The 16164-nt window shown below is 31.0% G+C and overlaps 1 protein-coding gene across 3 annotated transcripts in view; it reads right to left on the bottom strand.

Annotated features, from left to right (window-relative positions):
* The window catches only part of LOC142326756 (uncharacterized), a 288474-nt gene that overhangs the window by 32407 nt on the left and 239903 nt on the right, over positions 1-16164 (bottom strand). For all 3 annotated transcript variants that reach the window (XM_075369440.1, XM_075369441.1, XM_075369442.1), the window contains one exon: positions 10083-11120. In XM_075369440.1, the coding sequence (XP_075225555.1) occupies positions 10083-11099 (1017 nt within the window). In that variant the 5' untranslated portion in view covers positions 11100-11120. The remainder of the gene's footprint in view (positions 1-10082; positions 11121-16164) is intronic.

The following is a 16164-nucleotide window of genomic DNA, read 5'->3' as shown; positions in this document are numbered from 1 at the left end:
ATATAATTAAATGCTACCGAACAGATAATAGAATAAATATCTTTTATATAAAATAATAAATGAAGAAAAATACAAACGGCATTACATAATTATAATTTAAAAAATAGAATAAAAAATAAAAACTAGCCTTAATGTTGCTGAACTCATTAGACCGACAATTGTCGTCAGTATGGACAAGTTATTACAAAATAATGATCAAATAATTGTTTTTACTTCCTTGTACGAAGTTAAGAAAGTATTGTCATCGCGAAAAATTTCGGTTTTCAGATTTCAACGGAAATATTTATCTTGACCTTCCCTGAATCCATTTTGACTAGTTTTGACGTGACGTCTGTATCTCGCATAACTCAAAAACGATTAGCCGTACGTAAGATTTTAAAATTTTGGATTTAGAACTTTTGTAACATATAATTGTGCACCTCCCCTTTTCATTACAATCGGCTGAACTAAAAGTGTCCAAAAAAAGTCCAAAATCCAAATATTATTGGATTTTGGACTTTTTCTTAATTGCAGTAATAAGCCCTCATTGAGAGCTTTTTAACGATATATCTATCATAAGTGGTACTTATTTTCACTGGTTCCAGAATTATTGCCAAATAAATTTTTAATTAATGAAATATTTGGATCTTACAAGAGGAAGACACATCGGTTCGAATAAGACTTCATTTTTTTTTGTTAATTTAAATGTATATTGATTTATTAATAATTATAAACCTCTGATTGTAAAAAGGTTTTACGATAAATAATAATTCAATAATACAAATAAATCAGAAGTTATTAATGAAATAAAATTTCAGGTACTTTTCATTTAAAAAAAAATGTGTATATGAAATTTAACAGGCGTACAAGGCAGTCATGTAGTGTCCACATCAGATTTTTTAATTATTAAATAGAACTTATAAAAGAAAAGAATATAAAAGGTTTCAATAAACAGTAAAAGAAGTTTTGATTACTCCTTTAATTCAACTTTTTAACTAAATTAGAGGTAAATTGGTAAACACTAAAATAAAACTTAAACTGTAGGAGTTGAGAATTGGTGATTTTTTTTCTATTTCCTTTACTGAAGTCGGCAAAAAAAGGAAACTGTATCGAAAGTATTTATTTACACCATTTAGTATTTCATCCATGCTCTAGAAAAATGTATTATACTTATAATGTAAGTAATTTATTCATACTTTGAAAACTAACCGACATTCTGAGATTGGAAACTTCATTAAAAAAAAATTGTAGAATATCCTCATTATTAACACTATTCAGTAATAAAATTGCTTATAAAATCAATCCTCTTTGATACCTTGTACCTTAGTCATCATTATAAATAACCAACCTCTTTGTTTGATCAGATCTGAAATCAATAGTAAAATTTCCCATCGTAACGGAATAAAGTTAAACATTTTTAGGATTTTTTCGTAAATGATGATAACAGAGTTATTAAACCTCAAATTATGCTACAAAAATATGGACATAGACTGATTCACATGTAAGAAAGTTGTTGGGTTATTTTCCATTGTCTGGATCAAGGGACGTTGAGAAATGTAAAAAAAAATAAAATAAAATATGAAAAGGTGAAATCTTGAACGATAGGTATACTTTATCTCCGTTATATTTGAAAACAAGCAAAGGTTTCATAAAAAAGAAATATGTACACAGACTGTTTCTACAATGGTGGGCTGGCTATACTTTTTCAAATTCTACTTGTAAAACTAAACAAAAAATGGCAATTTCTCCTTCGTTCACCCCCTGTCCATCACTTTGTTATGTTTATATAATAATTTATATCTCAAGTTCGGATAGACGAATCACATTAATATTTGGTAAACGTCTTGGTAATAAAGTTTTAAAATTAAAAAAAATCAAGACTTAAATACCTTCGAAAATTACAAAATGGCGGCCATGTTTATTTTTCAATTAATTTTTTTAATTTAATAGCTTAGGAATAATAACTCTAAAGATATGAATAAATTATTAAAAATATTTCTTCAAAGACATAAAGTTCCAACATGCCTATTCTTTTTTGTGATCCCACGCCGAATATGAACGTTAGGCGAATTAAGTTTCTTATCCTTAAGTACGTGAGGTTTTTCATCAGACCCATAAACACAATTATGACGGTTTAGTTGGTCATTTAGTTTGAAGCAAGCTTTATCACTGAGTCATGGAAATGAAAATATACTTTACAATGAATAATAGATTCTTCGATAACCTTCTGTCAATATAATTTTTACAAAAGTACAAGAGGCAACGTGGGCAAATAATTCAAACTTCAATTCCTTTAAAGTTTTTTGTAGACTTCTTCTAGGGATTTTCAATTCAACGGAAACCTTCTCATTGACGTTTTGAGACCTGATTATTTATGACTCCGCAACAAGTTATCGACTAGTTTTAGATTTATCACATTGGTGCATCTACGTGTTTCTAGTTTTTCCAAATGTTATGTTAAGCTTATGGAAATGTTGATAAGCGGTAGTAGTGAATTCGAAAATTTTTAAGGAATTCGTCATGGAAAGCAGCAGTACTCCTACATTATTTTTTCCAACAACACTGAAGCATAAAAATTGGTTCTTGTTTTTTAACTTAAATTTCATTATTATCAATTCTGATATATTTAACGAACTTATTCTAAAAGAAACTGGAAAGGGATTGAATGGTAATTGTGTTAGCTAATAATACCAGTTAAAAAAATTAAAATTGTTTTTCCCACCTGTTATAGAATTAAAATTTGCATGCAGGGAAAAATAATATTTACCTTAGTATATACACTTTTTCCTTCAAAAATCTTTCGATGTTCACATTTTCAATATTTTTTTTTTATTAGATTAAAACAAATAAAAAGAAAAATTTCGTCAAAACCGACCTTCATAAGTTTCAAAAACTTTTGAATACCTACCAACAACCTTATTCGATATTTAAAAATTGTTATAGATCCCCTAATAAACAAGATTTTTCATACCAAAATCAAAGATTGTAGATAAAACTCTTCCAAAATAAATAGTAAAGCACAGATATACCTTCAAAATTTTGTAACAATTATTATTTTAGATTTTAACTTTGGAATCTCAAACATCATGTACTAAAAAAATCCGGGAGGTTGATTGTTTTAACAATTCTTTTCTTTTATTATAAAATATCCTACCATATTGACAAGAATATATAATTGCTAAAATTATAACATAAATTGTAAAAATAGAATTGCTCATTACAACTTGGATTCAATAACCGTCTCCAACAATATTATTTTAATCTGACTCAATATTTCGCTAATATTCTTTAAACTAAAAATATATAAATAAGCAGGGTGTAACACGAAGTTCTGCCGGGTCTTTCAAAACCTTTTCTACTCGTGAAAATAATGGAAAACAATTTAATTAAAATACATCGTTTGCGAATTACGACTAGCGAAAGATTTTGGATTTTTTGCTGAAATGAGGTCGTACTGAAATTTTTAGGACGTTAATTAACGTACAGAATTATTGATTTCTTATGATTTTTGACCTGAAAAATCAATTAAATTAGTTTTCGGAACCGTATCTGCAGTAGTTTTTAAGAAATCTGGGGAACAAATAATAAATTGGGATAAAGAAATCCTGTTTTTTATGTTTGACAAACAATAACTTCGTTAAACGGGCAATAAACATGTAAAACGTTTAAATAAAACTTGTAGAGAATTTAATTTGAAAAAAAAAATGGTGTAAGAAAAGTTGAATAAAACAAAGAAAAGTTAGAAAAATTCGAATTTTATTTAGAAACAGTACATTTACTACATCGGTCAGAAAAGTACTTCTTTAATGTAAACAAAAACCAAATTCTTTTTAGGTGATAAGAAAAATTTCTAAAAAAATTTTACTGTTAGAAATTGCTGTTAAAAAAATTTAAAACTGGAAATTACACAATTGTAAAATATAAATTACTTGGATAATAATTTTTTATTGACAGAAATACAATAAATTATTTTATAAAATTACTTAAAAGTTGGCAATAAAATAATAACAGCTGATCAACAATGCGCAATACAGTATTAGTGTTTAAATAATTCTGTAAGGTACATTAAGTAAATCGGGTACTGTGAACTGTGCTATCGTTAGAGGTTTTCTGTGAATTTTAATTTGAACGTGATCGATTTTCCATTGAAGTAATGCCGTAGTTATTGGCATTAGAGGAATACGCTAATATGGCATTCATTTTGGGTGCGTGTAATGGTAATGTTAAAGCTGCAACAGTGGAATCTGAAATACGTTTTCCGAATCGCAAGATTACAGATTCCAAAATAATTAGCGCGATTTTTCACAATATTCAGGAAACAGGTTCACTACCTAGTATTTTTTTGTTTAAGGACGAGACAAATTTCACCCGAGGTGGCGTCAACAATTTACGCAACGAGCATACATGAGCAGAAGTAAATTCTCATGAAACGGTGGAAGATACTTCAACACCGATTTAGCGTCAATATACAGTGCGACCTTCTTCACAATCAGCTATTTGGACCGTTAAATATTACCTGGCCGCTTAAATGCTGAGGTCTGCTTGCACTTTCTTCAAGAAGAATTGCCACATCTGCTTGAAAATGTTCCTCTAGCGCTGAGATGCAAAGTATATTTCCGGCACAATGGCGCGCCTTCCCGCTTCTCTAGCGCCGTTTCCACTCACTTAATCATCATTTCCGTGAGAAATGGATCAATTGTGGAGGTCCACATTTCTGACCACCAAGGTCACGTGATCTAACAGCTTTAGAATTTTGCATCTGGGGATGGTTGAAAAATATTGCGTATAAAAAAAAAATACATTCTCGTGAGGAATTAATTGTCGGTATCATGGATGCGGCTGAGCAATTTAAAGGAGAGTCCTGAAGAACTAAAAAGAGTAACAAAAGCAGTATAGAAGCGTGCCGAGAAAAGGGTTGAAAATGGCGGGCTCATTTTTTAACACTTATTTATTATTATAAACTGGTACTTATAATGCACACTGGTCTAGTGTACTGTTTCTAAATAAAATTCTAATTTTTCTAATTTTTTTTTGTTTTATTAAATTTATCTTAAACCATTTTTTTTCAGAATTAAGTTCTCTACAATTGCTGTTTAAACGTTGTATGTATTTATTACCCATTCAACAAAATTATTGTACATCAAAACGTAAAAAAACAAGGTTTTTACCCCAATTTATTGGTTTACACGACAAATTTCTCAAAATCTACTGCAACTACGGTTCTGGGACCTATTTAATTAGATTTTTCAGGTCAAAAACCATAAGAAATCAAATTCTTCATAATAAACATCTTAAAAATTTCACTACGAACTCAATTTCACCAGGGTAGCCTCAAATACGAGCGAAATCTTTCATCAGCCGTATCTCGTAAACAAAAAAGAATTTTAAGGCATATTTTTATATAAATTTTTTCCATTACTTTCACGAGTAGAATAGGTTACGAAAGTCCCGGGTGAACTTCGTGTTACACTCGGTATACTACACACACACACACACACACACACACACACACACACACATATATATATATATATATATATATATATATATATATATATATATATATATATATATATACATACATATATATATATACACACACACACACACACGAGTATAATGGTTGTGTATAAAGTAAATTTTGATTAAATAAAAATGTAAGATAAGTGAAAATTAGATTAACAAGAAATTTAATGTTACTTCATACACACATAATATTCAGGACTGATCGACAAAGACAACGACAGACTACAAGTAGGCTATCCAAAATGGGAAAAAAGCCAACGAAAAAAGTAACAAACACAAAAAGAAGATACATGTGTCTACAGACACACACACATACACACACACACACACATAGCGAGAAAGAGAGAGAGAGAAAGCGAGGAAGAACAGATGAGGGAGACAGGAGACACCAGGCTTCGTATTTCTTTTCTGTTTCAACAAAAGGAATGTCGTCCAACCTGGAGCGCCTAGCTCATCTGCTTTGCACCACAATCAATAATGGCTCTTACTGATCTCAGTCACTATTACACACGGTATTTTAAGCATCTTTCAAGAGTAGATGCGAGTAAAAGCTTGTAAGAACCCGCAAACACACTCAGGTTCATATATATGTAATGAATTAAATTATTTAAAATAAAAATTAGTTTAAAAAAAATGTGTAATGTTTATTACTTTATAAAATAAAAAAAGAATCCATAATACAAATTCGCGCGCAAACAAACAGTAACATACTGCGAAAAAATGCTAACAGTAAATTTCACGGATTTACCATCTATAAATAATATAAAATATTTGATAGTTTTCTTTTATTTTACCGGGCTTACTTGCACAGCTATTTTTCGTATATTGTTTACGAATAATTAATAAAAATGTGTGTTTGTTAAAACTTTTGTACTTAACTACAAAAATAAATCAGCATATTCTTTTTCATCAGATCCAATAGACCTGACGTCAGAATCTTTCGGATGACGGAAAAGGATGCTGTCACACATGCACATACTACAAAAAAAAGATTGTATAAAGCGGAAAAATGATAAATTCATCAAAATCTCATTTTAAATGGATATCTTAAAAAAATTAAACAAAAACAAACAAGAATGGAATAAGAAACCGTAAACACCACTATGAAATCATTTTAGAAAATTCAAGAAACAAAGAGGAGGAGACAAATAAAAATATGATACGCAATATAAGAGCACTAAGAAAGAACGGTTTCTTAATCTTTCATCCAACCTACGTACAAAGCCAAGCAACCACTGAAAGTTCACTAGCCAATCCGATTTGAGAAACTTTGGTCGGTGAGCAGATCTGTGTTAAGAGGGCTGGGGATTTGATTCTCAGTTAATCCTTAAACCTCTTGTTCCTAATGGTATTACGAGGTATTAGGAAGTAGAGAACTTCAAATTGGGGATCGCGAAGCAAGTAAATGAGCTAATTTTATCAAATGAGAATACAGCCCTAAAGGAGAAAGCTTTTGTTTCTAATACCTCCGTGGTTGAGTAATGCTCCAACTAAACTCATTCAAGGATTCAGTGGAAAAAAGATGTCTGCTTCGGAATGGACCCGATTACAGGAAATAAAAAAAAAAAAACACGAAAAAAGGAAAACAAAATGAAATATGGGTACTCGAATATAGTGTTCTTACGAAAATCGTTACATTTTGAGGTGAGAGAAAGCGTTAGAATACAAGAATTGAGAGGAAACCAAACAAAACATTAAAATTAAAGTCATTTTTATATTACACACGATAAATATAGTAAAACTATAGATAAAAGTCATACGTCTATGTATAAATGAAAATTTATAAGTCAAGGAATCCGATGAAATTTAAGTAACAATAAACAGAACTGAAGATTAAAACATGAAAAACGGAAAAAATAAACAACAAGAATTGGATACGGAGTTCAATTTCGTTTTAGATTCATAGTAACCCAAATCGCTTACTATTTTATTGCACTTTGAGTTTATGTGTACGCTTAATATTTTTTTAATATGTAGTACTTCATATACATGTTCTCCGTACGGATGGATAAAGGAACAATCAGACGTTAATAAAAAAAATAAATAAATAAACAATTTTATATAATAAATCTAAAGATTATTTAAGATTAGAAAGCCGAAAGACAACTAAGGATGGTAATAAAAGAAAACGTCAGTATAAATATTGAAATAATATTTCAAAGTTTTAGTTAAATCCATCGCTTATTTTACATCTTCACCTCATATATAATAATCAATTTTCTTCTTTTTTTTCTTTTACTTAATAAATAGTAATAATCTCTTTCTGAAAATACTGAATTATGTCAATTAGAATTATCTAGTACAAACTGACAACAAATCAACAAACCTGTAATCTGTATATGTAATTAAGTTAATATTTCTGTTGTAATTATTTATTCATATTAGATCTTTAAATTACTTATATTTGTTCTTCATAGTTCCATTATTAATCTCAATCAAATAAGCTAATTAAATATTATAATTTATATCTACCCTCAAGCTGATTATAATGAATAATTTTCAGCGTGAATTTATCTTTATATTTAATTAAAATATACTTTTGTGCTAAAAAAAGGATTATTCTTTAAATTTCGACTTTTAGAATTCAATGTAAAATTAAAAACAACTGCCAATCAATTAATAAACCTTAATTTGGCGTTGACTTCAAAAAAGTTAAAATGTAAACATGTATAAAAAATAAATTACTTTTTTTAAATTTATTACTGTTTTTTTTTTCAAAGATTCTATTTTTTTATAGTTATAATAGGTAATCTAAAAAGTAAAAGTAAAAAGTCTTTTGTGCACGAGATAGCGTTAGCGTATTCTGGCAAAAATTGAGGAAAACCGACATGTAAGCAGTCATGACATCGCCAATGACTTAAACATACATCACCAAACAGCGTTAAATCATATAGAGAAAGCTGGAATCAGAAAGAAACTCGACGTTTGGGTACCGCATGATCTGACACAAAAAATTTACTCGATCGAATTTCTTTCTGGAAATATCTATTGAAAGGTAACGAATTCGAGCCGTTTTTTGAAGAGGTTGTTCGCGAGTGATGAGAAGTGGATAACTTACGACAATAATGTGCGAAAAAGAACGAGGTAGAAGCGAAGAGAAGCTCAACGGTCTATGGCAAAGCCTAAACTTACGCCCAGGAAGATTATACTGTGCGTTTGGTGGAACTGGAAGGGCATCGTGCATAAACTCAAACCTAACTACCGACGATTAGCGAGATTGCAACTAGCAATTTAAAAGAAACGGCCTGAACCGGTCAACAAAAAGGGTGTCGCTTACCGCAGTGACAACGCCAAACTATACATCTTTAACGTCAGAGATTGAGAGAACTTGACTGGGAGGTTTTAATGCTTCCACCGTATAGACACGGACCTGACACCATCAGACTATCATTTGTTTCGGTCTCTGAAAAACTCCTAGAAGGTGTTAAGTTAGTTTCAAAAGAGGCTTGTGAAAATCACGTGTCACAAGTTTTTGACCGGAAACAGTAGTCTTACAGGGGTGGGATTATGGTGTTACCGGAAAAATGGCAAAAAGTATTTGAAAAAAATGGGGCTTACGTGTTCTCATAATATTATTTTCCAATAACCATAAATGTGATCTCAATTTTGACCTCCAAAGGCTCAATATTTTTTAGACAACTTAATATTAAAATACCGAGAGCCTATAAAAATCACTTGCTTCATCAAAATAAAACTGTTCACAAGAAACACACAGATGAGAAAACTATATCTTGATGAAAAATAATCTAAAAAAAGGACATAAAGAAAGTATATCCGAAACTTCCTTTGAATCGATAAAAAGTATTAATTTTTTTTTTTTTTTTTATTTTTTGCTGTTTTATAGGAAATAAGAAAAAGGTGATTTTTGTGTGATTTATGTATTTTATTTTGTATTTATTATTGTTACCTATCTATGTTTATTCCTTAATTCCCCTATTTCTTTATTATTTATTTTTGTTGTTTTATATAATACTACATGATAGTGTTACTTTAGTCGCTAATGACTATAATTGTTGATGCGACTGTAAATAAAAGCATTAAAATAAAAGGTTGAAGAGTAATAACGTAAAAAGATTATGCTATTGAGCTTGAGCATAGGTTCTCTATAAAGCTGTATTATGTAATAGTTTTTCAGATAATAGATAGAGATAGAAATAATAGATAGCGTGTGTGAAACACAAACGAGGGCAATCTGTAGTCGAAGTTTGGATGCGGAACAATATTTTTAGGTGAACCTAATAATAGGAAATTATCCGTATTTGTCGGGAGAACGGAGAAAAGTAACGCTTGCTATTCCTGTAAAAGGACAAATAAAGGTCCAGTCGTATCGGTTGCCATTTTAATGTAATCGGTTCTGAGTTCTGACAGCCATGCCAGAACTAATTATAGTAGTTTTCGGGGTCTAATAATTAATACGATCTAGTTTGACGCACCTAAGATGCAACACAGCTATATATAAGTAATGATTTGATATATGCGGTTGAATAATGAAAGTAAAAAACAAGAAGCTTATTGTTTAATTATTTAACGAATTTATAATTATACCAAAAAATGTTTGAAATATAATAATACATTACCTGACTTTTGTTTTCCCCGTAGCTTAATGTGAGCAGATTAACTGATTTATTACTAGATGACGGTTCTATTCGTACAACAGTACTTGGGTCCAATCTTAACGCAGGACTTCTTTCGGCAGAAGTGACAAAATCTTCAGTTCGCATATCTTCCACCCTTTTCAGTTCACCGTTGGCTAACTGTATAAGAGATCCTTTATTGAAACTTGCCGGTAAAACTTCCGTGCCTGTGGGAGCAATCCCGCTTTGAAATAATCCTCTTCGTTTGTACTTAGACAAAGTTATCGAAGAGGATAACGAGGTCGACGACAGAGTAGCAGATGAAGATAGGACATCAGGTCGAGTGGCGGTAGTCGTAGTGGATGCGCACGGTGTTGTCGTCGTCGTAAGAATTCGATGCTTCAATGAACCTTCTTTACCGGACGGCACTTTAAATTTTCTGTCTCTATAAGAAGGGTGAGCGGATTTAACAGCAGGACTAGGTGGACTGTACGTGGATGCGGGACTATTTGGAGCGGAATGGGGACTGGGAAACGCTTCTAAAGGACTAAGGGGAGGATTCGATGGAGGTGGGGGAAGGTTCGGACGATCTCTGGTCAGTAAGGGTGTATAATGGCCGGGATATAGAGTTCCGTAAGGTCCGGCCGGCAGACTAGGAAAATGAGAAAAGGGAGGTGGTGGCGGAGGTGGGGGCGGTGGAAATAACCGCGAATTGTAAAGATATTCGTCTTCTTCTTTGTGCTGTTGCGACTGGGATTGCTGCGACTGTTGTTGCTGTTGTTGTTGCTGTTGCTGAGCCAAATTCACCGGGCCCGATTCGTATTTTGATCTGGCAGCCGCCGCCGCCGCCGCAGCAGCAGCGGAAGCACCATTATATCTCGCCACCAAAGGTGCAGGCTTCGGTAAAGGACGTAGGAATTCCGGTACCGGTGGCGCCCCAAAAGTCATATGGGGGTGGGCGAAATGGAGCGGATGTCCGAGGCCGTGACTGCCCTCCACCGCTAACCCGCTCGCTATCATTTTACAGTTTGCCACCTCATCCTGAAACAAAAAAATAATACGCGTTCGTTATACACATATTTATATATATATTTACGTAAATTCATCATAATTTAACATATTTATATCATTCATGTACAACAGTTATTTGTTGGCAAACGTAAGAAATACTACTTAGTGTGTGTATTTTGTTGCGATAGTATATAAATTTATAAGATGACTCACGCAGTATGTTAATAATGTTTTGATATATCTATTGCGTCACAGATAATGACGCATATCTTTCTAAGCAGACATGTTGTACTAATACTGTTTGTTTACAATAGATTACGTTCAACAGAGTGTAGCAGTTGAATCATACAATTTCTGAAACGTAACTCAGCTGCGTCAGTAATTCATTCATAACATGTTTTATAAAATCGAAATTTAATTTTTGAAATTAAAAGCATATATCTAGCGCTTTAAAAGTTATATAAATTAATCAATGAATAATGAAAATATAAATGTACGAAGAAAAAATGAAAACAAGCGATTTTAAATTTTTCAGTTAATAATTAGACATTATATTAAAACTACTAGTTACATTATTCAGAGTTGATAAAGGAAAGAAACTGATTGAGAGAATAAATTACCAATTAAACTGTAATTGCGTATCACGCAAGAACTGCTGAACTTATTTTAAATAAAATTTTGTTTCAATAAAAACTTTAAAAAAAAATTTTTAATAATATTTTTGTTTAAAATTTAGGTTACATTTTAAATTTTAATACAAACATTATTAATACAAAAATTTTAACTCAAAACATAGTGCTCATTAGAAAAAGACACTGTTCTTTAGACGTCTAGACTTTATCTTGGAAAAGTTTATTTTAGCAGAAACAATATACGTAAATTAAAATTCTATTTCAGTTACAGGAATTTTTTTTTATAGAATTTAAAGGGCTTTTAGGAATTCGCATAGACAAAATACAGTGAAAAAATAATGCTTTTTTGTGTTTTTATCAAGGGGTTTTAAAGATATGTTGTTTCTTGTTAATTAAATGAAATATTAAAAAAGAATAAGGCTGTTACAATGTACCAACCATTATTTCTTACAATCATTTTATTTTTATACAGATTTTAACAGTTACTTTTTCTAAGGTGATTTTTTTCGTTAAACAGTTTATTGCTTACAATGAAATTTAGAAAAAAAAGGTTTAATTAAATAACCTTTTTGTTTGTTTAACCTCAGGGTCCACCGTTAAGTATTGCTTCAGAGCTGAGATAAATGATTTGAAGCGGGTGTGAAAATGCCGTGCCTGACCGGGATTCGAACCCGGGACCTTCTGATGAAAGGTCGAGACACTACTATTCGCGCCACGGACGCCGGGAATTAATTAAGTTTAATTAAATAAGTTTAACGAAAATTAAACGAAGGGCAGTTAAATTAAATTTTGAAAATTTATATGGATTTAAAAAAATGTAATTTACGTAACAATTTCTTAATGTACGAGTAATTTACTCACTCGCTTAGGAAAGATTTTATAATAAAATTCAAGGGATGTATAAAACTGAAACAGATAAATTTTAAAACATCGAAAAACCTTTCGGTATTTTGAACAGGATTTCTTTGTTGGTTAAATGAGAAATGACAACCGAGTATACAGCCAAAATTATAAAAAAAAGACTAGACATAAACTAATTGCATTGAATGAACAAAACTCATATGAATAGTGTGAGTGTGCGCTTGTGGGATATGCAAACAAAATTAGGCCATGATGTCATCACACGTATTTTACTGGGGTCTAAACAGTACGTCATGAGATCATATCTTGATTTTAATATTCGCGTTAGTCATTTATAAGTAAGAACGAACGTTGAAACCGGTGTTTTCAACTGCTTAAACTGGGATGTTCTATAATCCCGAAAATAATAATTATTAATAATAACAGAATAAAATAATATTACCCATTTTCTCCAAGAACTCATCATTTTTAGTTACTGCATAGAAGCATGTAATAAAAAAAAAACTTTTTTACTTAAGAAGGCAATAAATATCTTAGTCCTATTGCAAAGTACAGTTTATTTTAATTACCATTACTGTTTAAAATGAAATTATTAGCAAGATGTAATTTACTTTTGAATAAATTAAATTATTTTGGCTGAAAGAAAATCTGTTTGCCTTTTCTTCTGATAGTTTCCTGTTCGAATCCAGCTAAGAATTGACATTTTACACGCCACGAATTTTAGACGTCACATTCTTAACGCACAAGCAGTCAGGCGTCCTATAATGAAATACCATTTAGAAAAGGTTATTTTAAATGAAACGAAAACAACAATATAAAACAAACAGATCAATAAATTATATGCATTATAAAATGTATTCTAGGTCATAATAAAAGACCCACCGGGTTGGTGTAGTGGTGAACGCGTCTTCCCAAATCAGCTGATTTGGAAGTCGGGAGTTCCAGCGTTCAAGTCCTAGTAAAGCCAGCTATTTTTACACGGACTTAAATACTAGATCGTGGATACCGGTGTTCTTTGGTGGTTGGGTTTCAATTAACCACACATCTCAGGTATGATCGAACTGAGAATGTACAAGACTTACTTCATTCACACTCATACATATCATCCTCATTCATCCTCTGAAGTATTATCTAAACGGTAGTTACCGGAGGCTAAACAGGAAAAAGAAAGAAAAGGTCATAATAAAAACCCACCAGGTTCGTTTAGTAGAGAACGCGTCTTCCCAAATCAGCTGATTTGGAAGTCGGGAGTTCCAGCGTTCATGTCTTAGTAAAGGCAATACTTTTATACGGATTCGAATACTAGATAAGTAATACCTGAACGGTAATTCCCGGAGAAAAAAAGTCATAATAAAAATAGAATTTTTAAACCTTTTTTTATAGGATTAAAAAACAAAAAAATTCTTAATAGTAAATGATTTTAATGGAAAAAAGCATATATTACTATGTAATAAGCAACAACCAATAACCTATGTGTCTGTAATTATTCTCAGTTGGTGTAAATGATTTTTTTTCCTTTTCATATGATATTCTGGAAATTTCAAAAATATTGTGCACCTTTCTTTATTTGATCCCATACGCAGCTGCGTCCCTTATACATGTTGTCAGTATGATTGTTATTACTTGTACATTTTTTAAAGCAATTTAATGTATTATTTGTTATTACATTTAAAATTTATTAATTTTTTTAACTTAAAAGTTACACTGAATTAACAAAATTAGGATGTATTGCTCATCAAAGTTTAGGAAGAGTAAAAACACATAAATTCCCAGTATTTGGAGGTGTCCGTAGTAATGTTAGCAATGCCTATAAGTACAATAGTACAATGGAAGAGATAGGATACCGTAACAGAATGTCGTAGATAGCAAGAAGACAATCGCCGGTCCAGATATTCATCCCCACCCCGTGCGTCAACTAAGCTTTCTCAACTTTGATAAGCAAATATATATATCTGGAACGCCAAGATATTATCTAGACCCCCACATATCAATATATAGTAACAGTGTCGAGAAAACAATATTTTTTTTATCGCCAAATAAGCTTGAAACTTGTGCGTGGGATATGAAAACGGAATCTTGTAGCATATGAAAAATGCCTTGCCTTACCGGGGATCGAACCTGGGACCTTCAGATGAAAGACCGAGACGCTAAGATCGAGTCTCGAATTTTCTAATTCCCGTACAGGAAGGCATAAACTAACCATTTGCATTATTTCGACACCTCTTCAATGGATGTTGGCTAACGTAGAGTATGGATAACGAAGAACAAGGTATGATTATCAATATCATGAAACGCGTTTAGGGAGGGGGAATGAAAGGTGGTATAATATTCATAGGTATAAAAAAATATCGTTTTTTAAAGGACATTTATATTTTTATTGGCATCATTTTGTTAGAAGCGATGATATAGGTTGATGATAAGACTCGTCTCACTTATGGCTAAATGAAATGGTCTACACGAATCTCCCACTACTACATGAAATGGATATTTTGCAGTTTACATAAATTTTACTGCAATTATTTGTAGATTCTTACCAAAAGGTTATTTTCTAATCTGTATATAATAATATAAATAATTAATTATAAACTAGTCTTTGACTTAAAAGGCTTTACTAATTAATCCTTCAATTATTTTTCTTGATACATCAAGAATTACTTAATGATATATAACCTTATCTCATTATGTTATCCAGATTTTTTCCCAAAGAAAATTAAAAAAAATTATTTGAAAACCTGGATAAAAAATATATTTCCAGATGATAGACAGCCTTAATTCACGCTTGGTAGTCGCTCTTTAAACATTTACATCTTTCAAGTTTCTTACGTTTTCGTTTCTTGCAAACAGATTTTTAATATGACCAAGGTATTTTTTTTTTATATTCATATTTAAATAAAAATATATATTTAAAAAAAAATGTTTAATTAACCACAAACTGTTTAAAAAATTAAAATAGTTTCTCTAATAGATTCCATTCTCGATAAGGGTTTATCGTTTTTACATCTTTCATTTCATTTACCTCATTAAAATTCGTATTTATTTTGTCCTTGCTCAACTTCACTTTTAGGAAATCGGCGCCAAATTATGGGTTAAAAAATTGTTTGTAATTAATTTCAATGTTGCCAACTCTGAGTAATTGATAAATGCTGAATATATGATATTAACGAAAAATTTTGGAAATATTAATTCTTGTTTTTAACTTTTATAATTTTTACTTCCTTTTACGACGTAAAGGAAGTATTGTGATCGCAAAAAATTTCGGTTTCCATATATCAACGGAAATATCCAGTTTGACCATTCCTGAATCCATTTTCACTATTTTCGGTGTGACGTCTGTACGTACGTATGTATGTCGCATAACTCAAAAACGATTAGCCGTAGAATGTTGAAATTTTCTATTTAAGACTGTTGTAACATCTAATTTTGTGCACCTCCCCTTTTGATTGCAATCGACTGAACCAAAAATATCCAAAAAAAAGTCAAAAATCCAAAAAATTTTGATTTTTGATTTTTTTTTAATTGCAGTAATAAGCCCTCATTGTAAACGTTTTAACAATGTATGATAAGTTGTACTTATTTTAAGT

The sequence above is a fragment of the Lycorma delicatula genome, chromosome 6 (genome assembly GCF_047948215.1).
Source record: "Lycorma delicatula isolate Av1 chromosome 6, ASM4794821v1, whole genome shotgun sequence".
Classification (NCBI taxonomy): Eukaryota; Metazoa; Arthropoda; class Insecta; order Hemiptera; family Fulgoridae; genus Lycorma; species Lycorma delicatula.
The sequence above is the reverse complement of the archived record's forward strand: the minus strand, read 5'-3'. Positions and strand labels throughout refer to the sequence as shown.